Genomic DNA, 26,932 nt, shown 5'->3' on the forward strand with positions numbered 1-26,932 from the left:
GCAAGTACCTGGGAAGCATTGGTATGATGGTGAGCAGGTGGAGGCAATGGAGGACTCTGAGATCGATGCGGGGGAACAAGACTGTACTGACTTCCTGGTGGAGTGGCGCCCGCACTGCCATGCTAATCAAAGAAAAGAACAGTTTTTATTTAATATCAATTTGCATTAATGTTTTGCTCGATACAGCATGATTACTCAATATCTATATGTAAGAGATTAGTAGTAAAGATGTACCAGCGGAGCTTCATATGGCATTGGTACACTACGAGGTTGCGCGCTCGCAGTTGGCACCATGATACAACCAGACATTGGTACTTCCATCTTCTGCGGTTCCATCGTTCCAGCGGTCTGAAAGAGAGAGTTACAGGTATCAGTAGAAGTTGGTTTCCAACTTTTGATCTGAACATTCATAAAATCATAATATCTAAAAAATATAATAAACATAAAGTTTAGACATACAGGTTTCGGTGTTCCTGAAGGTCGGCCACAGCTCACGCTGCCTGCAATCGACTGTGGGTTGACGAGATGAGGTTGCGTGACGGAACTCGCTACCGTTCCGGTGACCATCGTCGGAACTACGGCCTGTAGTAAATGTGTTTTCGGATTGAGCGGATGAGGTTGTCCATTGATGCCCTTGAGAGTGGTTGCTTGCGAGACTGGTTGATGAATTCTCGGTGCTGGAGTGACAAGGTTCACGTTGACAGAATGTAATGACAATTTCTGCGGCATGTTTACGATCGTTGACGTTTGTTGTTTCGCGGCTTGTAGCAAGTGTTGCTTGGGATTAGGTGGTGCACCGGTGTTATTGAGCACAGGAGACATGGGTTGACCTTGTTTTCCATTAGCAACCGCCAATTGCGTCGCCTGTTTCGTGCGCGGGCTCAAGCTGGGTGACACGACTCTGCCAGGTGGTATCTGCAGATTCAGGCCTTGCTGTATCGTTTGCGCGGGCGGCTTGACGATATTCTGTACTATCGTTTGACTGGGTACGATCGGGGCCACTGGTTTGGTCACAACGACCTGCTGTTGATTTGCTAGCTTGTTGACGTTCAGCATATGCGCTTTGAAGCTCATTGCCTGCGAGGAACAAGTGAGCACCGTTTGCGCCGCCGTTATAGTCGGCGCGGTTACCACGGTAGTGATAGTCGTGCACGGTGTCGATTGTTGTGCGATGGTAATGGTAGAAGTGACCTGCACCGTTGGAGATTGTGGTTTCGTAATTACGCTAGTTTGCGGTTGAACCTGTTGCTGTATTTGATGCTTTTGTTGTTGGATCGGTACCGCGGGAGGTTGACAAGGTGTATGCTCTACAACTTCCTTCTTCGGTTCTGGCGGGACTAATAAAGTACTTTCAGAAGAAGCGGGTTTCGCTCGTGGCGTTTCGTTACTTGGATTGCTGATCGTTCCACTGTTTCGTGATTCACCTTGCGTTCTAGTTTGTGTAGTGGTTTGCGCTTGGCCGGATGTCGTGGACACTGGTATATACTGACCTTCCTCGGATTCCCTCATCGGAATGAGATCACCCGTAACTGGATCGATCAACGTCATCGGTTCAAGCGAGACTTTCTTCTGGGGCGGCGTTGGTGTAACGGGTGGAGCTGGTTCTTCCGTCTTCGGGCTTTCCGGTTCGGCCAATTTTGTCTCTTCCTTGCTTGGAGTCTCCTCGCGCGGTGCTGCCACCACTGCCGTGGTTGCTTCCTTCGGTTTTTCCTCTCCGCTATCGTCGTTATTTTCAGACGTTCGTCTCGTCGCTTTGCGGCCACCTCTAGGCGACTTACGAAGCTCCGTCAACGGCATCGTTGGCTGCTGCGCCGTTTGTACATTACGTGGTGAGTTGTTGTGTCGAGTACTTCGTCTGGTGGCGTGAGTGGTAGCACCAGCCAAGCCTTTATGTACGGGCGATCCACGAACGACATCCTCAATGACATCGTCGACCGTATTCCGACTGCCGTCTTTCTCCGCCAATCTTCGGGACTTTCTCGTGTTGGCTGCCGGGGAGACGAACTCTTCCGGCGGTACTTCCTTTACCGCAGCCACGGGTGTTGGCGGCTGTGCGTTCGGTCCGCTCACGTTTGGTCCAGGAGATTTGATGGTGAGAATCAACCGCGGACGACCGGCATTGTCCTCCTCGCTGTCGTCATGGAACTCGTAAACATCGGCCGGCAATTTGTTCTTCTCAACGTGATGTTTGCTACCCCGAGGGCTTCTACCGCCGCGTCTGTGAGAGACCGCGGCGGTGGCGTTCCTGCCACCTCGCCTGGTGGTGACTCCACCGCGGCAGCCGCGTCTGCTTTTCGTCCTACCACGACGACTCCGCGTGGATTCGTTCTCACACGTCTCCACGCCTTCGTCGTGGTCGTCGGTAGTTGTAAAACTCTTTTTATTCTCGTTTTCCGTTGTCTCGGAGTCGAACCAATCCGACTCGTTCTTGCTGGTGTCGTGTGAGTCGCTGTTGACATTCTCGGTCGGTTGAGTGCTGTCGTCGGCGTCGTTGCCCTCGCCATCGCACAGAGCGTCGACTTTCTTGATGACACTCTCGATGTTCACTTCCTTCGCGGACCAGTAGTCGCTGTCTTCTTTACTGTCGGTCGCATCTTCCTTCGGATCGATAGCGAGAGGATCTGTGCTCGGCTCTTTCAACGGATCTTCTACTGATTCTTCATCTAACTCCATTTCGTCGTTCTCTTTCGCAATGTCTTCTTCTTTAATATCGCTAGTAGCTTCCGTTTTTATAGGAGTTTGCGCCTCGAGTTTCGGTACAATCGTATCGGCAACTTCGACTTTGGGAACACAAGGCGTAATTTCCGTCTTGATTATCTCCTGTTTCTCTTGCTTGGGTTTCACGTTGTCTTCTGCGCAAGGCTGATTCAAGGGCTTCTCAAATTCCACGTTATATTTGCTCTCATTCATCGTGTTTTCTTCTTTGACGTCGACGGGTTCTTGCTTTATCTCGTCGATTGGTTGCGTTGATTGTACGGGTGGTGTAAGTTGCATCGGTTGAGCCGTTTGACCGATCTGCGCTTCAGCATCCAATTCCAGTTGTTGAGCTTGCGTGATACGTGATTCCAAGCATTCAGGTGTGACTTGTTCATTCATCGGTGGTGTCGATGCAGTTGATATCGACGGCACCACCCTGGCTATGATCGTCTGTGACACGGTCTGAGATACTAGAGGCACTACGTGAGACTTGACCAGCTGACTTTGGGAAACAGGCGACTGTCTTGAACAAGGCAGAGGCAGCGATGTTTGCGAAATGACACACTTCTCATTGGGTAACGGTGTGCTCGGCGTGTGCGGCGTTATTTGCTGAGAGACGATAGGTACGACAGTTTTTATCAATGGTTGATTCGGAGAAGAGACAATAGGTGGGCCCAGAGTGTGCAAGGGCTTGTGGCACAAATGAGATTGGCCATGAGCCACGATCACGGGACTGGGTGTGGAGGAGCGTGGTACATGCGTAGTGAGAAGCTGAAGATTCGACAATTCTTGCTTCTGTCTCGGCGACAGCAGATTGCTGTCCGTCGTGATAGAAACGGGAATTTGTTTCTGGGTCCGAGACGATAACATGTAACTATCGTTGACACAGGATGGTTTGCCGAACACAGGGCTGGACGTACTGGCGTTGATCTCGATCTTTGCCGTCTCAGGTATATATGTAGGTGGTTGGTTCGGTGACGGAACCTTAGGGGAGGTAGACGCTTTGTTGGTCGGCTCCGGTATAATAGCGGGTGATAATTTCGGTTCTTCCAATCTTTGCGGCGGTTCGTTCGGATTTACAGGGAGTAATGTTTCTATCACGGACTTGACGCTCAGGGAAGAGTCCCGAGAGCTCTTTATCTGCATGCCAGGCGCCAATGGCGATACCGGCATGAAAGGTCGAGACGGGATATTCAGAGTCAACGGTGGCAAACCGCCACGAGGATATCCAGACGCGGGTGCCAACATTCCCGAAGCATGTTGAATCACCGGCTGTTGCGTTGCCGCAGTCGAGTAAATCTGTTGTACCGGCGCCTCCAATCTCTGAGCGGAAATGGGCACGCACACTGCTATCCTGGCGGTCGGGGGCGATGGTTTGTTAACATTAGGTCCATGAGGATTCATCGTAGGATTCCGTGACCATTGGCCGTTCGGCGAGAGTGGCTGAGAGACACGCGGCGACAACTGCGACGGTACCAGAGGTGGTATTCTTGACGGTCCTAACTGTGGTAATGGCGTTGTCGTGTTGGTGGTAGAGGCAGAAGAGGAAACTGTCACGACATTCTGCGTTTTGGGTGAAGCCTGTCGCATCGACGGCACCATTTGAGACTGCGGTGATACAGGAAGTCTTTGGTATAGAGGCTGCACCGTGACCGGTGATGGTCGTGGACTCGTGGCAGACAGTTTCGGCACCTCGCTCGTAATTGGTACAGTGCAAGGTCCCAGCATAGGTTGCTTGTATTGAGACGGTGGAAGTAATGGAGATTCTTGATCGATCTGCGATATCCTCTCCGGACTGGCGGCGATATCTACGCCCGATTCTGCGACAGTTTCTACTTGTGCAGCTCTCGCAGGCTCGCGAGGCTTGTGCTCATTCAGATTCCATGAATGAGCAATCACAGAACTCGGCGGCGGACTTTGTGGCTTTGTCACTGCAGCTGGTGGTAGTCGCATCTCGATTGGCTTCTCGGGAGCTGTCAAGACAGGTGTCATATTCAAGGTCTTTGTCGGAGATTTGTAGAAGGACGGTATGTCTGGTGTCTTCGGCGGTTGCGTGAGGTCGAACGTTTCGTAATTCGGGTCTTCTTGGTCGGTGTCTGTGTCGATTTGAAGATCATGCTCGCTTTGCGGCGTATCCGGCTTCAGATCCGCGTCGCCTTCTCCTGTCGAAGCGTTGAGACTCTCGACGGCTTGCTGCATCTCCTCGACATCCTCTTGAGGTGCTTCGGTCGCAGCCCCGGTAACCCCGTCCGCTTCTCCTTCCTCTTCCTCGCCTTCGTAAGAGAAGTCCTCCGTTGAGGCACCGAACGTTTCCTCGAGTAACGCAGCAACCGCATCCTCCGTTTCTTCTTGAGATATTGCTACTCGTGGTTTGTCCTCGTTCTGAGTTGGCGGCGTCGTTGCTACAGGTACTTCCGGCTCCTCTCTGCCGGTGCGAGACTGACTACCGTCTCTCTCATCAGGTTCCGAAATACTTTTCACGGCGTTCTCGTGGATAGCCTCGTCGATTTCGATTCCAAAGCCGGGTATAAGCTTATCCTTTTTCTTCTCGAGTTTGGGAGTTTGAATACTACTGACGACCGGTGGAGTAATCGATGATGCGGTTGATACGTTGGAGGTTGCTTTAGGTATCGGGCTTAGCAGAGTCTCTCTAGGCGTGGGCAAGGTGGGCGACGTCGTTTTAGATATTAACGGACTACTCGCCCTCGGTGGACTAGGTTCGGCGCCCAAATAAGGCAATTCACCGCTCTTCTCGTGATGGTGATGATGATGATGATGGTGATGATGATAGTCTTTCCGACTACGTTCCTCCTTCGACCTCTTCCGCTTCTTCTTCTTCTCTTTAACCTTTTCCGGTACAGTCGAAGGCGTGGACGGTTCGATACTGTCATTGTCGTCGGTGAATCGAAAAACGTCATGATCGTTGGGCTCGTTGCACGCGACTGCGACTTTTGGAGAACTCGGAATACCTAAAAGTTTCGCTTCAATTTCACGGCCAGCCTCAGCTAAATCGACGCTGTTCTCGTCCTCCGGCTGATGACGCCGTTTCTTTTCTGTCTTTCGTCTTACTCGGTCCATATCAAGCGAGCTGCGACCACCATCGCTGTCCGACGCGTAAACGCTATTCTCCGACGTCATGTTGCCAAATCTGTTGAAGAAAGTGTTAGATGTTGGACCGTCGTCAACATCGTCTGAGAGTGGGCCAAAGATGTCCTCCATGCGTTGGGAATCTCTCGCTTCTTGCCGATTGAGCCTCTTCCGCCTCGCCTTAGCTTTGTCTTCTCCATTTCGATCTCGTCTCTTATCCTTCTTACTACGTTGCTTCTTGTCTACTCGCAGTCTCTCCTCGGCATTCTCCAAAGACGTTGCGACAATGGTCGTCACAGAAGTAGTGGTAACAAGTTCCGCACCGTGATTCGGCCGACAATCAGTTGGTGTCGTGATGACATTGGTTTTACTCTTTTGTTCTGTATTGTCCGCTGGTTCCACCTTCAGACTGTTCTCGTGTGAGATGCTGTTTTTCTGACGTTTCTGCTTCTTTTTGTGCGATTTCTTTCGCGAATCTCTTTCGTGATTGATCACCTCTATTATTGGATGATTTCTGCGGAATCCGATTGCTATCTTCTCATCTTCGTCAGAAGTGCGGGGTTCTTCTTTAATGGTGGCATGCACGTTATTCACGATGACACTCGAGACCTCCAGCCGATTCTGTTTCTCTTCGGTGTCGGCGAAGCCGAGATCGACGTCGCTTTCTAAGAATCTCTCTGATTTTACAACCGCCTTGCGAACCTTGTTGTTAAATGGCTCCTCTTCTTCGCTGGTGTCTGAATGAATCCGTGATCGTGAGCCTTTTCTGGAAAGAGATTTAGTTCTCGTCGAGTCTGATTCGGATGTAGCCTCGTCTTCAGTTAGAGCTTTGCTGCTCACCGAATCTCCATCCCACGATGTGCTCTGTTTCTTTTCCTCTCGCCTCGCGCGACTTTGCTTCAGCTGCGAAAATTTATCTTTCAGACGCACTTGACGTTTCTCTTCTTCTAATTTCTGCATGTTCTTCGTTGAACGAGCCTTCACTTTGTCGTACATGCTAATGTAGGCAGGCTCGTCGTCAACGATATCGAAGATGGAGTGTTTCTTGGGCTCGTCGCTATCTGTATCGGTGGCGGATGGATGTCTTGCTACTTGTATTTCGTGAGTAGACAGCGGACCGTCGTCTACGTCACTGTGCAAGTTCAATGTGGATTGCTGCTGTTGATGATGTTGCGAATCTCTGGTGTGATTCGAGCCTAGCGAAGCTTGTTCGTTCGATGAACTCGAGTCGACGTTTTTGGCTAGTTCCAATCTCGACAAAAATTCCTTCTCGGGTTCGTGCGAGACTCTAGGACTACGTTCCCTCGACTCCTTTTCTGATCGATTCCTTTTGACCTTCTGTTTCTCCTTACCATTGTCCCTCGAATTATTTTCCCGAGTCGATTCATTGTGTCCGACACTGTCTCTGTTATCCTGTTGTGTCGCGCCACTGCTTTCTTTACTGTCACGACTTTCCCTGCTCTCTCGACTAGAACGATGCGAATCGTTGCGATGCTTGCGATCCTCCGATCTCCTATTCTGCCGAGATCGATCCTTGCTATCCCGTCGATGGTCTGAGATTTTCATACGCTTCGCGTCTTCCTCAGGAGGGCCATCTTGCGATGAGCATCTGCGCTTGATTGATACCGGTGCAGGAGTGATTTGGGTCTGAGACTGAGACGTGACAGAAGGATGTACGTGATTTTCGGTGGGTTGTTGCAGAGAGAGTTGCCGTCTGTTGTCGTCGCGGTCTCTCTTATCCTTGTCCTTCTCCTCACGATCTCGCCTTTTTTCACGTTCAGCCTTCTCCTTATCTCGTCTCTCTTGATCCTCGCGCTCCTTACGTTTTTCTCTTTCGTGTTTTTCTCTTTCAAGACGTTCACGTTCTTCCTTCTCGCGTTTCTCTTTTTCAATCTTCTCCCGTTCTTCCTTCTCCTTCCGTCGTTCTCGTTCGATTTTCTCCTTCTCTTCCCTCTCTCGCTTCCTCTCTCGTTCAAGACGTTCCTTCTCCTCTCTTCTCCTTTCCCGTTCTAACCTGTCCCGTTCTTCTTTCTCTCTTCTTTCCTGCTCTTCTCTTTCTCTTCTGAGACGCTCCTTTTCCTGCTTCTCGCGCTCCAAGCGAATTTCACGTTCTTTCCTCTCACGTTCTTCCCTTTCCTCACGTTCTTTTCTTTCACGTTCTCTCCTCTCACGTTCCTCACGTTCTCTTCGTTCTTGCCGTTCTTTCTCCTCTCGTTCTCTCCTTTCGCGTTCGATACGTTCCTTTTCCCGCCTCTCTTTTTCCTTAAGCTCATTCTCTTCTCTTTCTTTTCTCTCACGTTCTCTTTCTTCTCGTTCTTTTCTATCCTTCTCTTGTCGTTCTTTATCTAATCTTTCTCTTTCTCGCCTCTCCTCGTCTTTTTCTCGCTTTTCACGTTCTTCTCTTTCCTTCCGTTCCTGACGATCACGATCTTCCTTGTCCCTCCGATCCTGCTTGTCACGATCTTCTTTGTCCCTTCTCTCCTCTCGGTCTTTCCGTTCGTACCTTAGTTCCTTGTTATCCTTAAAATCCTTACTATGATTATCCGTTTCGCCCATATCATTAACGACGTTCGAACTTTCTCTCTCGTCTCTATCTTTGCGACTTCTCTCAACATCAACTTCTTCCTTCCGCGATCTCCTTTGACAATCCTTCCCTTTATTATGCTTTGATTCCCTACTATCCTTACTGTCGCGAGAGTCTCTACTCTCTCGACTGCTAGCGCTGCTCTCCTTCCTCAAACGAGAACGAGGCAAATCTGTGGAAGATGTGGATAATGACGATGAAGAGGAAGAGTTAGATGAGGATGTTATGGAAGACGGTGGAGCTATCGAACTGGTAGTCGTCGTGGGAGGTGTCGTACCTATCACGGATGTCGTTGTCGTCGTCGCTGACGAGGTTACCGTACTCGATGTCGTAACAGGTACCGCCGTTGTTGTAATTACAGTCGTGAAGGCGTCTGTCAACGACGTCGATGTTGACGACGCCGTAGGCGAGGCGGTGCTTCCAGAAATGCTCAATCCCCGATGTGTCGAGGCTCCGAGGTTGTGAATACTACCTATGCTACCGTTGCTGCTTAGAAGACTACCGTTACCGCTACCGGCTACCGTTCCGCTACCAAGACCGATCGGTAGAGAAACCGGTGGTAATTCGGGACTAACTGTCTTGATAGATGTACCGGGAGTGATTGGCGTCGCCGGTGTTGGGTGTATACAGTTGTGCTGCGCTATCCGCGGATCGGTCTTCATCGCCGACGTGACTATAGTCGTCGTCGGGGTCAGACTTGTGGATAACGACGTGTTGGCGCCGACCATATTGGCAATTGACGTACCACTACTGCTTAGTTGTACCGGCGGATGACTAGGAAACGGATACTGTAGGCAAACTTTGCTGGTACAGCTACTGCTAGTGGTAAGGCCAGCGGTGCTACCGATCATCGAAACCGATCCGATGCCGATAATACCGGTGAACTCTCGCGGTTCGTACTTTTCACTATAGTTCTCCAATCGCTTCGAATCTTCGTCAAACACGCTTCTTTTCGCAAGGACTGATTTTACGATGTCAGAAGGTTGTACTTCGTGTAAAGCCATGTCAAGCAATTTATGCCGAAATTTAAATCGTTCCGAAGTACTCGCATCGAGCTTCGCCAGAGCGTCGCCACCGACGGCGCTCAACGCTCTGGAACCAGACCACTTCTCGTACTTTTCATCCAGAGAACGTATTCTCTCTTCCAGACTAGGGGACTGCGGTGCTGTCTCACTGTCGGAACTGGTCGGGCTTGAGCTGGGATGTCTGGGAGGTGGCGAAGCTGGTGGTTGCGGAGCGGCACGTGGACTGGGCGCCGTAGAGAAGCTGGCACACGGCGGACTAGCAACTTTCGCGAGACTGGCACCGCTCGACCGAGCGCCACTGCCGTTATTATTATTGCTATTGCTCGTGTTATTGTTGTTGTTTAACATTTGAGCCGCGAACCTCGGTAAAGGTAGCGACAATGGACCCTCGTGGCTCCTCTCTCTAAATCGTCTCGGTTCGCTAGGCACCAAATTCTCCGGCCGTTCGTCGACAAGAGGGGTACCTGGTCGAGATCCATCATGATGTTCGTGATGCCTGGAAATATCGCTAATTAAATTTCAATGATAGTCGAATGTGTAATTCCTTTCTATATTTTTTCCTTAAACAGTAATATATCTTACCTGCTAGTAGCATCCCGACGACGTTTACATGGCCCAGGACCTCTGCCCTCGCAACTACTTCTTCTCGTGCTATGATGTACCACTACTTTACTATCACTAACGCGTCTAAAGTCCATGCCTTTCCTACTAGAATGCGAGGTGACGAGTAACGACGCGATTTCCGGTTCGTCATCTTCGCAGAGTATAGTCGACGACGAGCTATCAAGTTTCGTGCGTTTCTTTGGCGCGAATCCGACCTCGTCGCCGCTACTGTGGCACTCCTCAAGCTGCTCCAACAAGTGGACACGCTCTTTCTGGAGATGCCGGATGTCAGGTGGAGGTAATAACGGTGGTGGTGGTGCAGGTGGATCGACGCTCGTGACAACACTTTGAACTGCGTGACGTCGCGACGGTGGCGGACAGTCGTCGTCGTTGAGCTTGCCGTCGCTGAGAACACTGCTTTGATAGTCGTCGTGACTTGCACCGCTGCCCTGACTATACTCGTCGTAACTACGGAATCGACGCGACGTCGGTTCACCATAGTCACCGTCGTAGTATGAATCTTGGTAAGACCGTCTGCTGGTTCGCGACATCGCCGTCGGATGAGCTGGACTGGCGCCCGGAGTACTCCCTCCGGAGGTTCGCGAATAGCTCGCTGTTCTTGATCGCGGGGGCGTGTCATAGCGTGTGAATCGGCTGCACGAACTTGATACCGTGACCGCCGAGTCGAAGCTACCGCGCTCCCGCCTAGAAGGAATCCTTCGAATCACGAATGCACTTGTTTTAAGCTCTCGATTATGACTCGTGTACCTAAGCGCAAGTATGTGTCTCATATTTATAATGTCTTCAATAATTTAGTAAATAAATAAATAAAAGTAAAAATAATAAATCTAATTGCACATAAATATTATCCAATACGAGAGAACATTTCCTAAAATGAAAGAATATTACTATTAATAATATAAACGAAAGAGTATCAAATGTCTAATAACACTTTTTTTCTTTTTGCTCTGAAGAGTTCCAAAACTCTGTGCAAAAAAAGAGTTTAGGTAAAATGTTATTAGACATCATTTTATAGGGATTGAGAACACGTTAGAGAAGTTCGTATTGTGTGGTGTATGAAAATTCTTAGTAGCTGTAACAAAAAGAATTTATGTATATGAAAAAACTCTACGTACGTCACATCAAACGACGATGCTGGCGAAGGTCTTGAGTCCCAAGGTTTTTCGCTAGTGTTTCCTTGACGTTCGAGGTGTTCATAGAATGTTTCCTGACATTCTCGTGACGCAAAATCAACCTGCAAACGACGGCCCCGAAGTACGACTCCTCGCATTTCTTTCACGGCGGCTTGAGCACAGTTTATTTGGTCGAAAAAGACCAAAGCTTGACCGCGCTCGCGGTCCACCACTACCTGAGTTATCGGCCCGAACTGATGAAACTGCATGTTTAGGTATTTCTCGGACATGCAATCTAAGAGAAAAAACATAATAACATAATAACATAATAATCTCTAACGTTGCCGAGGATTTTGCGATGTCTTGGAGCATTTTTTATTCTGACAATACGTTACAATAGAACATTGAAGAGATATTGTGTGAGTTGCACATAGCCTTCTTTCCAAAAAAATTTTTTTAATGTATGAAAATATATAAAAAGGCAGAATTAATTATAAATAATTACCTCCAATGCCATCAACCCAAACGCAGGACGTGGGCATCGACTTTCCAAATCCGAGTTTAATCCGATTCGTACCTAAATGTTCACCATCCATGGATCTCATGGCTTTAACAACACTACCGATGTCCGAATATTGACAAAAAGCATAACTCGATACGGCGCCTTGTTTCTTTATGTCAATTTCCTACAAATAAGTACGGGAAGGCGTAAATTAATATGTCATAATTAATATGCCGTAAATTAATAGTGCACTCATCCTAAAGTAAATTTTCTTCAACTTAAATTGCATCGAATTTACATTTCAACTCACGATTATTTCACCAAATGGTTCAAAATGTTTCCTGAGCTCGGATGCCGTGACATCCTTTTCGAGGTTCCCGATAAATAACGTTCTTGTTGCCTTCGGATGGTATTCGTCGAGTTCTGCTTCGTACGGCCTGAACTCATTGTCATCGACATCGTAGCCCTGATAAGGAGCCACTTCGATCTTGCAACCAAAGAAGAGTTTATCATGCGAGACCTCGAGGGCTTTTTCGACATCCTCGGGTTTTTTAAAGCACACGAGGGCATATCGGTCGCCGGCTACACCTACGACCTTCACCCACGTCACTTTGCCGTGTTTCTTGTACTCGTGAAAGAGGCCGTCCTTGAGAGAGGTATCACTGCTACGTGTTGGTAAATTCCTTACGCAAATGGCTAGCGCTCGGCGATCCTCTGTAACGGCAACATTGCTGGTGCGATAGGGTGAGCTACCAGGCGATGTGCTACCACCAGTGGTACTGCCGCCTGAGCTACCGCTCCGGCTACTACTGCTACTTCCGGAACGACTACTACCACTCGGCGAGCTGCTCCCGCTGCGCGATTTTCTGCGTTGCTTTTTGTGTTGTCGCAAAGCACCGCTACTGCCGCTACCGCCGCCGCCACCACCTCCTAGAACAAAAGATATCTTATTATCGAAACATAGTTTTGTTAAACCGTTGATACGCATTATTTTGTTTTAAGAAAAACATTAGAAAGAGTCCAAAAATTTTTCTATTAAAGATAGAAGCAACTTATGATAATAGTGAACCACTTACGATATCGATATTTGTGGGCGAAGGTGTGTGGTAAGGGATAGTTACCGCGGCGATTCAACATCGGTAGGTGACAATTACCTTGCTCGTCTTGGTAAGCGTCGTTGGTGGCAGGCGAGGGTGGTGGTGGTGCATTGCCGTATCTCGAGCTCGTCGACTCGTAAGTCGACCAGGACGATGGAGGCAAGCTACCACGATGACGATCTAGATGGGGCGGGGGCGGCGGCCGGTCAGAGACATACGGGCCGGTCCTTGGATAGAGCCGATCCCTCGCCCTGCTCGATGTCACGTGATAAGAACTCGCAGGTGGTGGACGGCCGCGGGGTATGTAGCCGCCGACAGGATCCCCCGTCGAAGGATCCGTCGGATGACCGCCAACGACGACGCCGCCGCCACCGCCGCCGCCGACACCGCCGACGACGCCGACGCTGACGCCGCTGCCGCTCCCGGTGCCAACCCGGTTGCTTCTCTCGCTACCGTAGAAGCCACGTGAGTCAAAACCCTCGCCACCCCTCTCTCGCTCTCCACTTCCGGCGACGCTACCACCGACGCCGGTACCGGTATTCCCGACACCACCTCCGCCACCGCTGCCGCCGGAAACGTTGCCTGTTCCGCCTCCTCCACTCCCGCTACCGCCGCCGGGTCCATGATCCTCCGAACTTCTGAAATACGGAAAAACAAGTGAATATTTTCAAAGTAGCCTTTATCGTTATCGTTTGCAATATTTCGACTTCAATATTTTTTTTAGCGCACTTCAGGTCGCAACTGACGTCCAATGGGAGTACATTTCAGAGGATATCCAGATAGTTCTTCATGATTATCATGAGACACTTAATGATAGTAACTTTACAATAAATCTTTTTTATCATATTTATTGAATTAAATTAAATGTATTGAATTAATCATTTAAATTTACATAATTCTCTTTTATTAGACATAACATAAATCAATATAATAACTTGAAAGATCTGTTCAGGAATTTGTATAAAGTATATAAATAGTACAAGAATATAAAGTATACAAAGAGATCGACCAATCGTGTCATCTTTTTACTACATAAATTATGATTGGTTGATTTCCTTATGTATATACATTATGCGATACAAGCTTGTGTAGATATAAGCATATGAAGTTAATAGAGCATATAATTTCTTTTGGAAAATTATAAAATCATACGACTATAAACTTATGACTATTATGCCGGTCTTTTTATTTCGAAATCGTCATGGAAATACTTCCTCTTATATAGGCTGATCCATATAAAGTGACAGATTATAATTACCTGTTAACAAAAAAAAAAATGACAAATATAATCGGTAATTTTATATATGGATCATCATGTATATGTTGTTTTAACATTATGTCTCATTTATTTAATAAGTTGCTTAATCCCGGTAATTCTTAAAATTAAGAAATATAAAATATAAAATTATTGGTTAAGTACTATAAAAAATAATATTACAAATAAGAAAAATATTATTAAACTCGCAGTTTATTTCACACACATCTCAATAACATTTTTAAAATTATCTTTTTTCTTAACAAAGAATATATATATATATAAACATATTAATTAATATTATTATTATTGTCATATTTATACATAGTGGAGAAAATAACAAACAAGTCGTTTTATTTTTCTAAAGTATCGAGATCATTATCGTTTATTTTTTGGTAACGTCTTACCGTTTAGAAACTGTAAATACAGCCAACGTTGCGGAAATGCTTTTGCACCTCTACAATCTGGTTCGCGAAAAAAAATCGCCACGCGACTTAAATATCTCAATCCTGGTGCGCTCGTACGATCGTAGCCTAGTGGAGCGGCGAACCGGGCTCGTAAATTTCTGAGTACACTACTGACAGTTAACGCTCTCTTCCCCTTAATCCCCTTTCTCCCCGGCTCCTCGGTTCGTCACGCTTCGACAGTCACTCGGGCGATAGCGCTCGCGTAGCCGTCGGCTGAGACGTGGCAACATCGTCAGCGAACACGTCGTCACGGTCACCTGACTTTTCGTGGAAACGCGACGCTACTATACTCTTCTTGATCGCGCGCGCGCGCGCGCGCGTGAGTATGAATATAAGCGTGCACGAATGCGTTTACGCACGGCCTTTTTTCTCCTTTTCATTTCCCTCCCGTTACTCCTCCTAAACTCGTTCTCTCTCTCTCTCTAACTCTTTCTTCCTCCCCACTCTTTGTCTCTGCCTCTACTCGTCGCCCTCTTACGGTGAGATCAATCGATCGAAGACAGCGGATTTTTCCGCAGACGACACACGATATGCGCTTCGACTTCGGGTACATACGTACGGCGCGCCGTTGATGCCACGGGGAAAGTGCTTCTATCTGGTTAATCGTATGTAACACGTAATCTGTCAAATAGGAGGTAAGTAGACGAGAACGGCCACAGTGGCTGCTATGACGTCAGGAAATGTGAAGTGTGAGTGCGTAGTGAGAATTTTTTGCCAGAAGGAAAGAGAGAGATTACGTTGCTATCAAAGCCATGATAAGGACGTCGGTGGTTCTCAACTTGGGAAATCATGATTACATTCTAGGTTACTCGAAGAAATTGTTACTGCAAGCAAGATGCGCATAGAAATGCGCGAGATATTTTCCATCAATCGAATAATGGAAAATAATTCTTCGAAACTGACTCTAGCCAAAAAGAGCCACAATATGCTCTTTGCTTTCTGTTTCTTGTCTTCTATCTTTTTTTGGTTTAAAGCTTAAGATTTGAGTCAGAAAGCGATAAAGAGAAAGAAACAGGAAGCAAACAGTATATTGTAGATCAAGCTTAAATGTGTAGTCTATTTAAAACAGTGTAATTCATGTGTATTCGTGGAGAAAAATTATCAAATTATTGATACTATTTGAACGAGTTATCATTGAGAACATTGAATAACATTGCTAATTTTAATATTGATATCTCGTGTACTTGTCCATATAAATATTAATAAATTCATGTAATATCGATTACAAAGCGTCGATTATCGGATACATCAGATGCTACACATCTGAAATTGTATTGCTAGACAGATACTGGACAATTTCGTTTCTTGACTTTACATTAATAAGTTCAAATGCCACTATGATAAGAGCGCAAGATAACGATGGGCATGCGTCGAAGATAACGTCGATAACACGTTGTTATGTACGACACTGAACATTGCGACCAAGTTGTTTATGCCAGCAAAAGGAACTCTATATATGTACATGTTTACAACTGATATCGATATAATGGTATTACACGACTTAACTACCGTGACGATTTATTATTCCAGGAATATATGGAAAAGCAACGTAACTCGTGAAAAGAAACACGAGGAAAAACAAGATAATTATCAATTATTTATAATATCATTGGTGAATATGTAATGTGATTAAAGGACTTCTGCTTTATGATAGATATCGACTATATATCACAAGAGATCTATATTTGATATAAGATCTATATTTATCACTAAATAAAGTGCCAAGATAGATTGCTGCCATTATGAAGCAGACAGAAGATATTGAACATAATACATGATACTGAACATAATACATGATTTGCAGATAGAATAGAATTTTTTTCATTATCCACTTACCTTATCTATCCCTTTAAAATCAGCCGCTTATACGACGATTTACTGGCAAGTGCAGGTACATTTTAATATCATTATAATCCAAGATCACTGTAATCCAAGAGCACTGTAATCCAACACTGTATCCATAGATGTGGTGAAGAAGAAAATGCACTACACTATTTGTTATGGCTGGAATCAACACAGATCACTCATTTTTCTCAAAACACTGACATTTCAATAGATTTTATCATTTACGTGTTTCTTCTCGAGTTACTTGTGCTTTCACTGTAATAGTAGTTGTAGTTGTAGTTACACTGTAATTTGGTTACATTATATATAATCACAATAATTGTTGGGTCCTGGAGGATAAACTGAGAAGCAAACAAGTTGCAATAAACACTAAAACAATATACGTCATGTTGTATTTCATTTTCCCAAGTGTAGTTTGTTAACTATTGAAATTTTTGCACTTATACACACGTTGTACACATGTAACGAAAACTCAAGCGCTGAAATTGCAAATTCCCAACAATAATCGCTGGCATTAAGTTGGATGTTAAAACAGGGGAAGAGTGAAGTTTGAAGTTTTTAACTCACTCGTAACATCGTACATACATTCTATTCGGAAGCAAAGATAGAATGATTCATTCATAACGACATTTCAATGTCACCTTTTTGTATGTACTTCCTGTGATTTAATTAATTCCCAGGACATGACTCACTATAAACTGATACTTACAGATGCTACTACGGAGACAAGAATATCGTTCCATTTCTGGATACGACTAATTTGGATAAACAGAACATCCCTATACTGACTGAAAGGACGTAGTCGTACTGTATGTCAAAAGTACTTTTTAATTCACTGTCTTGGATATTTAATTTTGCCAAGTGACAGTTCTGTTGAGCCAGACCGGTAAATTAAAATAATGACCGAGACATCAGTCAGAGACTTGTTCAATCAAAAAACAGTGACTGAATTAATATGTAGACGTATCTTCATAAGAAGAATAAGACCTAGAATACCAATAATAAGAAGCCAGAAGAATATTCCCTCAATTGTACAATAATATGCATGAGTTTTAATGTTTATACTAATTTATAATAAAAAATACCGCAATCTTCTGTTCATTGCTGAAGGACAATGCACTTGATCAAACATAACTTGTACGTTCGCATGACGATTTATATTTTTGCGCAACGAGCGCAAAACTCACCCGTGAGATGGAAACCTGTGCTGAAGATGCTGTGGTTCGTAGTACTGTGTGGTAAGGGCTCGTTCGTCCAACGTATGCTCAGTCGCATGAGCCTTCGCTGCAGACTTGATATCCATGAACGCCACCGTCGCTGAGGCACCCCCCGAGCTGGTAGAGGAACCGCCACCACCGCCACCGCCTCCGGAACCGGAACCGCCCTCGTTGCCCTCGCCGAGGGAACCACTGGAACCTCCGTCCACGGGGCATTCTTCACCCCGTGGCAACAGCTTGACGCTCTGCACGCGTCCATACCTGAAACATCAATAAAATCGGACTTAACAAACTTACGATAGATTCTTTATTGAAAAGATATGATTTCATCTAAACGGATTTCGATTTTATGAGTCATTTTTGTTGATCTAGACCTATTTGATTTGGGAAATATATTTGGGAGTTTCGCTTTCGTACTATTGCTTATGGTTTGCTTGGTACTTTAAGTGAAATAAGCAAAAAAATACATAAGATATGTGCTAAAACCAACATGACTATTTTGCTACCATTTTGGAAATTTGCGATTTAGTCAACTGTGCAACTATTCCGTATTGCGACAAGCGCAATTTCAGAGAATTTCAAAAGCACTATAAATAGGATCGAACATCATTTGTATAAAATAATCGATACGAATTCAACTCCCAGACTCGTACTTCGAAATTTCTTGATGAGCATCGCACGGAGATTTATATCTTCAGGAAGCTACTTATTCCCGAGTTTCCTCCGTTAGCAAACATTAGCTAGCTCTTACAGATGTGGCAACGTCGCGTTTCTATTCGCGGCAACTGCGCCGAAGGGATCTCGTCGGGATCGTTTAAGATTTCGAAGAAGGGTGGATAGATGCGAGAAGAAGCACAGAGACCCCGTAATCCTCTGCCTCTTTCAGAAAGCTCTCTCGATACTCGAAGCGACCAGAGGAAATTAAGTCTAAAGCAGAGGGACCAGGTCTGAGAGAGAAAGAGAGAGAACGAAGGAAAGAGGGGGAGGGAGAGTAAAAGAAGCGAGGAAAGAGAAAGACGAGACCTCGATCGAAGTCTTTCTCTACTACGTTTGGATCAGTACAGAGAAAAATCGTTGCGGATGTTTTTGTACAAAGACTATGACGGTTCTCGCCGAGTGGCTTGAGTCACGGCAGCGCGTGAGGAGAGCAATGGCAGAAATGACGTATAAATATATATAAGGTGTCCTGAAGAAAACATCAGCTTTAACGTTCCGGGTTTCATCGATCGTACTGAGCTACTGGCGCAGCAAGCAGTTTCGCTTGGTCTGTGTGATCTTTTGCAAACGGATATATGCTATTATTCGAAAAAGGGTACTTTCGTGACCTTTTCGGATATTTTTGGACTGGAACGGAATACGTCCTGAATTGGATTTAATCTTCTATGTAACGAGAAATCTGAATTATATATCACATACAACACTTTCTATGTGCGTTATGAACATTTGGAATGCTTCTTTGTTTTAATGATATAACAGATTTAATGATATAACAGATTTATCTGATTCTAATATAAGATTTAATATGATATGTACAAATCAGCTAGGATCGTGACTTTCTTAGATAAAATGTCATTTCCAAGTTTCGCGATTCTCTAAATGCCTGAACGTTTAACGGTACTAGCTGCTTCGAATCACGAATAGCAAAGTTTTTCCAGGACGCAAATGGAGCGACCAGCAGCACTGATATCGATTTATTTTCCGATTGCACGGTGCGCTATTCCACCTATACCGTCCCATTGGAAAAGCGTCGATATCTTTCGCGTTTCCCATCTCGGCGCAATTTTGAATCGGCAAAGTTTCCAACGAAGGGCAAAAGGGAAGAGAGAACGGAAGGGAGGGACAACGGGGCGAGCAGTCTCGTTTTCACCCCGTAGTGGAGAGAACTTAGGATATTGAATTTCGCACGAAATTAAAGAAAACAAAGAGCCCGGAGAAGTTGTTTCTGGCACACCCTGTGTGCAAAGCGAGAGAGATGAGAGAGCGAGAGAGAGAGAGTGTGTGTGTGTGTGTGTGTGTGTGTGTACGCGCACGGCGGTGAACGATATCGCCGAGGAGGGGAAGTGCTGTTCGCGTTTGGGGGATGGTGCACACCGATTGGCCGTTCGAAGGACAAGCGGTGCGCGCAGGCGCAAATACCGGGACGTCTGGGGACTTTCCCGGGGAGTCGTTCGTCTAATCTCGCGTGAGTCGCACGTATCTGCTCTGCTCTGTCTGCTCCGTCTGCTCTCCCGAAACAGTAGCTTTGCCAATTTTGTCGTATAACTCCTGTTGCGCTACGTACTTTCTCAATAAGCATATACCGTCGTAGAAAGAAATAACTATAGAGAAAACTGCTACACGTACGGGACGAGCCGTCGTATGATCGTTTCGCGCAATTGACGGCGAGAGAGGGAATGAAGGGTTGCTAGTTGTGCCGAGATCCGGAAACGGCCTGCGCACGGATTACCGTGGATTACCTGCGGGAATATTTTACTAGGGCATTCCACGAATCGAAGAACGACTGGAACTATAGTTTTTCTCGTAGAAGCGAAATATGTCGACAGAAGCCAACAGCACGAACGTGTCACGATGCCTGGCGTATGTTCGTCTGTCGTGTCGACGACGGCTCAGCAGGGTGTGGCTCTCTGTCGTTTTATTGGCGAGAAAGAGTTTTCACGTTTCCTTCTTGAGCCCGTTGACTTATCGATAGTACTCTCATAGCTTCGCGTAAATTCGACAAATTAACGAGCAAACAAAAAAAAAATAGAAACAAAAAAGAGCAAGAAATTTCTCTCGTTTCCGACAATTTCGAAAATACTACTCGATGATCGAGAATTATTTTTGGAGTACTGGTCATTTTCTCAACGGGAATAGCAGGAGAAGAAGCAAGCACACGCGTAATCTTTGCCACGTATGCATCTGGAAGAACGCTCACGCGAAATGGCGGACGCTGTGGGGCACCACTCGAGCACCGCTCCCTCGTATAAATCGCTCTCCGTTCTCCGACCCGCGCTCTCGTTTCCCGCATGTAGGAAAATCTACGTTGTGCCCTATTCTGCGCATGAGACATTTTACTGTGTGATGTGTGCTGTGTTCTACAGACTTTATTACCATACAAGGGTTCTTAAGACGGTTATGACGACTGCGAAGTGAATTAGTGAATGTCGTAGTTACGATATTCCGTGATATTTCGGGATAAAGGAAAGTCTGTTAGTGCTGCGAAATTTGCGTTTAGCTTGGAGAGATACTGACGCCTTCGGGATTCTCTTTAACAATGCTTCTCGAAACAAGGCGAGGGCAAGATGCGAGAGAGGGAAACTATTTCGGTTTGATTTAGTGTCGAATCTTGAAATAATAACAAAATGAAAGTTATTAGATGCAACATTTTTCGACAGTTGCGCAAAAATGTGATGTTACCCAAACTGCGCAATAGAAGATCTGTGTCAACGAATTATACTCGTCATTATCACTACCACTGAGGGTATCCTTAGCAAAACGTATGCCAGGCTGTGCGCATTTTCATCAGACTCAAAGAAAATTCTCAGGACTCGTAGCAGCGTACTGGAACTGCGACCGCGTTCTGCCTCTCGCTTGCGAGAGCCGTTGCTGACCGTCTCTCCTTCCTTCCTCGTTCTTATCCTCCGCCTTTCCTCCTTCGCCCCTTGACGCGCCCTTCTCCGCGTTTCCCAACGAAAAAGGCACGCATACAGGCACATCAGTGCGCTTTAGTGAAGTTTCACACACATATATAGCCCCTTTTCTACGGCGCTCGTATGAGTGAAAGCGGGTGAGAAGGGAAAGAGGGCCAGCGGGTGGTGGAGGAAAACGCTTGGTAGGGGAACAGAACAGAAAGAGAGGAGGGTGATGATGGTGGAGGGGAAAAGCGAAGTGCCACGGTGGCTGGCTGGCTGCCTGGCGAGCGAGCCGTGAATCGTATCCCTTCCCCCCTCGAGAATCGCTCCCGCTGGCCCTTCTCTCTCTCCCTCGCTGTGCTCATCGAGGAATTTTACTCGGGCAGACTCGCTCCCAGGCTTGGTGGTTCCCCCTGTTTCTGGTCGCACGACGTACGACGGGTTCTGCTTTATGTGGCGGCATTAGCATGGGTCTCCATAAACCGAAGGAGTCTCTAGGTCAGAGCCGTGTTCTCCTACGTTATACAGGAACACTAGCCTGCCTAGCTCGGTCGCTTGCTCGCTCGTTCGTTCGTTCGTTCGTTCTTTCGTTCGTCATCCAGCCTGGATAATACAACACTACGATCGAAACCGCTATTAACAAAATAACGATCACTCGTGAAGGACGATATAGTTTCATCACGATTCTCTCTCTCTCTGGTGCGCGGCATTTATCGTCAAAAATGAATTACTCGCCAGACAATATATCTCTCGCACACTTTAAGCTTTACTGTGCGACAAATCCATGTTATCGCCGCACTCACACTGATGACCATGTCTTCGTTATAAACGAAGCTTAGAGTATTTCGTTCCTTTTAAGACCCGCGAGACACGTATATCAGCAATCCAGTGACTCATCGTTCGAAGTTTTGCAATTACTGCGTGTGTTTGCGCGACGTTATCAACGTCAGAGCACGGGCATTATCGCAATTACATCGATGAGTCTAAGCCGCTTAATCGCGCCGTCCATCGCGCGACAGTGACGTTTGGAGTGATCGTACGTCTTTCCACGTTTCAAACTGGAGACGTACGGGAAATCAATACATCGGCCCCCACGACGAAGAGACCGAGGGAGCGAGACAAACGCAGAAACTCGTCTTCCGTAAACTCGTCAGCGTTATAAATAACGAATTATCGATCTATTCCACCCGCGAACTGACACGTCGTCGTCCCTCTGTTTATAGAGACGGATAGTAACATGGCATTTATCGCACGGCGAAGGTTCGCGTGTGTGCTATTTTTGATTAGAGTAGTATAAAATTGATTAAACTCAAACATTTTGTGGTTTCCTTGGCATTTCTTTAATACAATCAGAATATCGTAACGTAATTGTGTTTTTTAGGATATCACTTTGCAAAATAGCATACTACAGGCAATAAACTGCGAGGGACTTTCTTCAGACTAATAAATTTCACGTTTCTATGATGCATACGCGAAACACTCGTCAAAAATGGTTATTCATAAAGTCGGTGAAAGTATGTTAGAGAGAGAAAGAGAAACGGGGAAAATTTAACATACAATTTTTAACAGTTTTTATATGTGCTTTGACGTATCAAAGGCGATACTTCATTTTTTCATAAATAAAATACTTTTGCGGCGGTCACACGCAGCACAAGGCACAAACGACGCGCATATTGCACAAGAGCTTGGAGTTTTCGCGAGTGTGACGATCTAGCCATCAACAATACTAGGTTTCGCGATTCCACGAAGCGCAACGCGGGTAAAAAGGAACACAATGCAGAGTGGGCACCATACAACGACACGACGAGAGGAGAGGGCTTTTGTTCCTCCTCCGCCCTACGCCATTCGCTCGTGCCTCTCTCGCGGTTTTGCTCTCTGGCTCTCACTGTATAAAACGTCTAGCTCGCTGCTACGAAGATGACGCTGATACCGATGGGAACCCCGAACGCTTCGTTCGAAATATCGAGATTCTGTTTATTTCTTATTTATTTTTTGCACATTCGCGTGTTGAAGATTTCATAGAAAAATGCTTTCTTTGTTTGTTAACTGTTATGTTAACGATCCATTAGTACTATTAAATATCATTTAATTATATGTCTAACTTATCAACCCTAACTAGAGTTTGATAGGATTTAATTACAATAATATCACGTATGTAGAAATTGCAAGAATACATATGCATATATAATAGGAAACTCACATAAATGTACACTTAAATCAAGTTGAGCTATGATATGGAAATATATTTTAGTATGCTTCATGACAACAGAAAAAGAAAGAAAAATCACAAATCTTAAACCTTAATAGTAGATCACAAATCTTAAATATCCAAATCTGGTAATATTTCTGCAAACAATGTTCTAATCAGTGTTGCCATTATACAATTCTTCAAATACAAATACTCGTCAAAGTTAATGTTATAATTGATGAATTGATATTCTTTTCGGAAAGCCTTCGAATGCCCTAAGAACGAACCCATAAGCAGATAACCATTCTTAGAAATTGCTTTCTATTTGAGACAACCTACCGCGTAGCAATATGAGCGCTTTCTCAAATTAGGTGAAAATACAATTTGACACAACTGCCTGAAACGTTGTCGATCATCCCTACAGGCCTAAAGGCTCGCGACACGTCCTTAACAGACGACACTGACACAAGTCGCCATCGTCGCTGACTATCGCAAGCCTGCCTCTGTGTCGGGACGCCCCAACGAGGCCTGCGAGGAACGTGGCAACAGCGCTATGACTCAGCTCACGTCGTTCCAACCGCTTCTCCCTGTCCCGCTTGCCCGTCCCATCCCGTCCCATCCTATCGTCCAGCCGGCACTACGCAGCTGACGCCCTTCCCCTCCGCCGCCGCTGAGGGAAATCGCCCTACCACCATCTCGCCATCCTCTTCCTTGTGTCCCAGACTCGATCTCCCACTCTACTATGCTGCTAGCCCCTATCGCTCCCCACCTCGGGCGCCGACCGTACCGACTCTCGCGGGATGCCGACGACTCGTTTGCGCCCCACTACTTTCCAGCAGGCAGCACACGGGGGCGATTTCTACGACGGCGCGGCGTGGCGCGTCGTGCCGCTTCGCCGAGAAGAGACGAGCGTGCAAAGCCAGCGCAAAAAGTCCCCTTTGAAAGAAAAACACCTCTCTTCCATCTCCTCTCTCCATTTCCCTCTCTCTCTTTCTATCCTTGTACCGACAGACGACCTATCCTCCTTCTATCCCTCTTCGTCCGCCTCCGCGGAACTTTTGCTTCTCTTCCTCCTCTATCTTCACCAGTTCCTTTTCGTTGTTTTGCACCTCTCTTCTCTTACTCTCCTGCCATTCTTGCTCCTTTTGTTTCGGATCTTCTTTTTCAGGGCCTTCTGCCATTCTGTTTCTGTCCGTCTCGTGGCAGTGACGAACAATGCAACGTGATCCAGGTGTATGAATAAGGGGGCAGGGTGAAAGAAGGATAGGGAGACCAGAGAAGCGGGGCTAAAGTGCGACCGAGCAATGCGTACGACGTGACTCCAGCAAATCATAGTTACGACACGCATGAGCTGTTCTAAAGCATTTCTCCATCCTTCGATATTTGTTAATATCGATATTGGCCGAATCAATAGCAGCTGCCGTTGCTAGGTGAGCCTTCCATTTCTAGATCCAACGTTATTTGGCACAGTTCGGATGTGAAATAATGGAAATAACCGTTTACATTACTATTTTTTTCCTCTTGCAAAAAGAACCTTTTCCTAGTGAACTATATTTTCTTTCATTGCTATATTAAATTGACCTTTCTTATCGAATACACTGTCCCTGATATCACTTATTTTCGTGATTCCGTCGATTTGGATAGCTTGGAACTAGAACGTTTTCCAATCAGTAAATTGAGATTCCAATAATAATGGATATCTTTAAATTCCTGTAGGCGACACGAATTCTACGATAAAATAAAGTCTTCGACAATCTAGAAGAAATCTGAAATTGTGTCAATTATCCTTTAGCTATTTCTAACCCAGTGATTATACAAGCGGAAAAATATAGTTATACCTTCAATTTCCCTTCCCTTCCTAAAAGAAATTATACGTTTTATCTGTGCAGTTCTTGATTGCAGTTAATTACAGGTTAATCGCCGCTCGAATTGCAGTTCCAACTACGATAACAATAACACGTGCGATTACGAAACGGTTATTTATAACTTGAATATAAACGGTTCAATGAACGCGCCTCATTAGGATTCGTTGGCAGTTCTTAGAAACACGTCTCGTACAGGCAGGAGCATGAAACGCTTATTACCAGGAAGCTAATCAAGATACCGATACCAACTTTAATCCACTAAGCTTTAGCTTAACATAGTCGAGGGTGAGGGCTGCGTGGAAAATAGCTATGAGTGGTATTCCCCCTTTCAAATTCTCGCGCAGCGTTGCCGAATTGCGCACAGTCTATATGACTAGTATAGTGGAGGGAAAGAAAAATCACACAATACACACAACTAAAGGTAGCGCTCAACATAGACAGGCGGCTTAGCGCGTAGTCTGTGATCAATTTTATAGAAGGTAACTTGTAGAACTCAATAGAGGCTCTCTTTGCTTTCAATCGTCTTAAAAATATAAGCGACTTTAAAATTAGTCGCACGATCGTTCTATAATCTCGCAAGTTATCTATCCGGTCTCTCTAATACAGGCGAAGAAAAAAACCAATGACTATGAGAGGAGGCCGCGTAGGTTCGAGGTCGAAGGCGGAGAAGTCACGTTAGAGGCGAGTGCAGCTTGTGTGTCGTAGTCGAGGTGCCGTTATTTTAATGCAGATACGCAGAGACCGGACGAGAATGAAAGGCCGTAGGAGACACATTCGCGCGCGAGCTCATGCACACACTCTTACGACAAAGACGCGACGAGGCACTATAGCCACATCATCGCCATCGTCCGTCCATGCATGCGCCATCGGTTTTCCCGCTATGATTTTTTCGCTTGGCGAATACCACACAACGTGCTTAGTAGCCGCTCATTATCGTCCTACGAGAAAACGGAGCGCGATTCCTATGCATTTTTCTTCATGGCGACACGATGACGGTAGAACGGAGCGAATACCGTCTTCAGATGTCCTAGAAATCGCCAGAAATAGAACACGTAGCGTTATTCCTCGCGAGATTTGCGGCAGATTTTTGTTCAGAACATCAAATCGTCAATAATTTTTGAATTATAAATCGTTTGACATATCTCTCGTTAATTAACTTTGAAAAGTGGAAATTAATGATAGAAGATAGTTCATTTATTTCAATTTTTTCAAATAGAATTTTAATGATTTTTGAGATGGTCGACTTTTATATAAGTTAGTACACTAGAAGATATTGAAAATATGTTTGGAAAGTACGTATGTTTGGAAAGTTTGTGTAAATACGATGAGATTGCCTCCAAAGGGAAAATCGACTTCGAAAGCGCAACGTTATGCATCGGTGTCCCATCAGTTCTGGGCAAGGCAACTAGTAGAATACACTGGAACTGGCTGGATATAAAAAGAATTAATAACGCAAGGTGATTATATAACAATGATTGCGAAGTTATGTGTTTTACTAAGCTAATTACGATGTGACGTTAACACATCTATAATCTTCATAATTGATGTAACGATCGGTAACGAATTTAATTAACTAAAGGAAAACTAGAAATGACACAAATATTTCCTCCACGATTCTGTAGAGGAAACAGGAACGTGTGTGTAATGACAGCCCTGTTTTTCCCCTCTCCCTAAAATGTTTCATGTCCTTATTGAAACTGATATCCGTTAAGAAGGGAAGTGACAATGCTACATAGAATAAATTATGGAAAAGTTC

At 45.6% G+C, this 26,932-nt stretch overlaps 1 protein-coding gene and 1 long non-coding RNA gene across 10 annotated transcripts in view; one reads left to right on the top strand and one right to left on the bottom strand.

The window, feature by feature from the left end:
- Positions 1-26,932, bottom strand: part of LOC116843113 (protein split ends-like) — a 77,551-nt gene that overhangs the window by 4,496 nt on the left and 46,123 nt on the right. For 5 of the 9 annotated variants that reach the window (XM_032813197.1, XM_032813195.1, XM_032813200.1 and 2 more), the window contains 9 exons: positions 17,483-17,773; positions 12,708-13,366; positions 11,942-12,561; positions 11,635-11,815; positions 11,133-11,424; positions 9,976-10,764; positions 460-9,901; positions 235-348; positions 9-122 (listed from right to left, as the gene is read on the bottom strand). In XM_032813197.1, coding sequence (XP_032669088.1) covers positions 9-122; positions 235-348; positions 460-9,901; positions 9,976-10,764; positions 11,133-11,424; positions 11,635-11,815; positions 11,942-12,561; positions 12,708-13,366; positions 17,483-17,773 — 12,502 coding nt within the window. The remainder of the gene's footprint in view (positions 1-8; positions 123-234; positions 349-459; positions 9,902-9,975; positions 10,765-11,132; positions 11,425-11,634; positions 11,816-11,941; positions 12,562-12,707; positions 13,367-17,482; positions 17,774-26,932) is intronic. The other 4 variants (XM_032813205.1, XM_032813203.1, XM_032813202.1 and 1 more) reach the window with 4 other exon arrangements.
- Positions 14,642-16,240, top strand: LOC116843122. The gene is made up of 2 exons (XR_004377842.1): positions 14,642-15,085; positions 15,169-16,240. It is a non-coding gene; the product is annotated as an uncharacterized LOC116843122 (long non-coding RNA).

This window comes from Odontomachus brunneus, unplaced genomic scaffold (genome assembly GCF_010583005.1).
Source record: "Odontomachus brunneus isolate Ranch 3 - 2012 unplaced genomic scaffold, Obru_v1 Obru_scaffold_030, whole genome shotgun sequence".
Lineage (NCBI taxonomy): Eukaryota > Metazoa > Arthropoda > Insecta > Hymenoptera > Formicidae > Odontomachus > Odontomachus brunneus.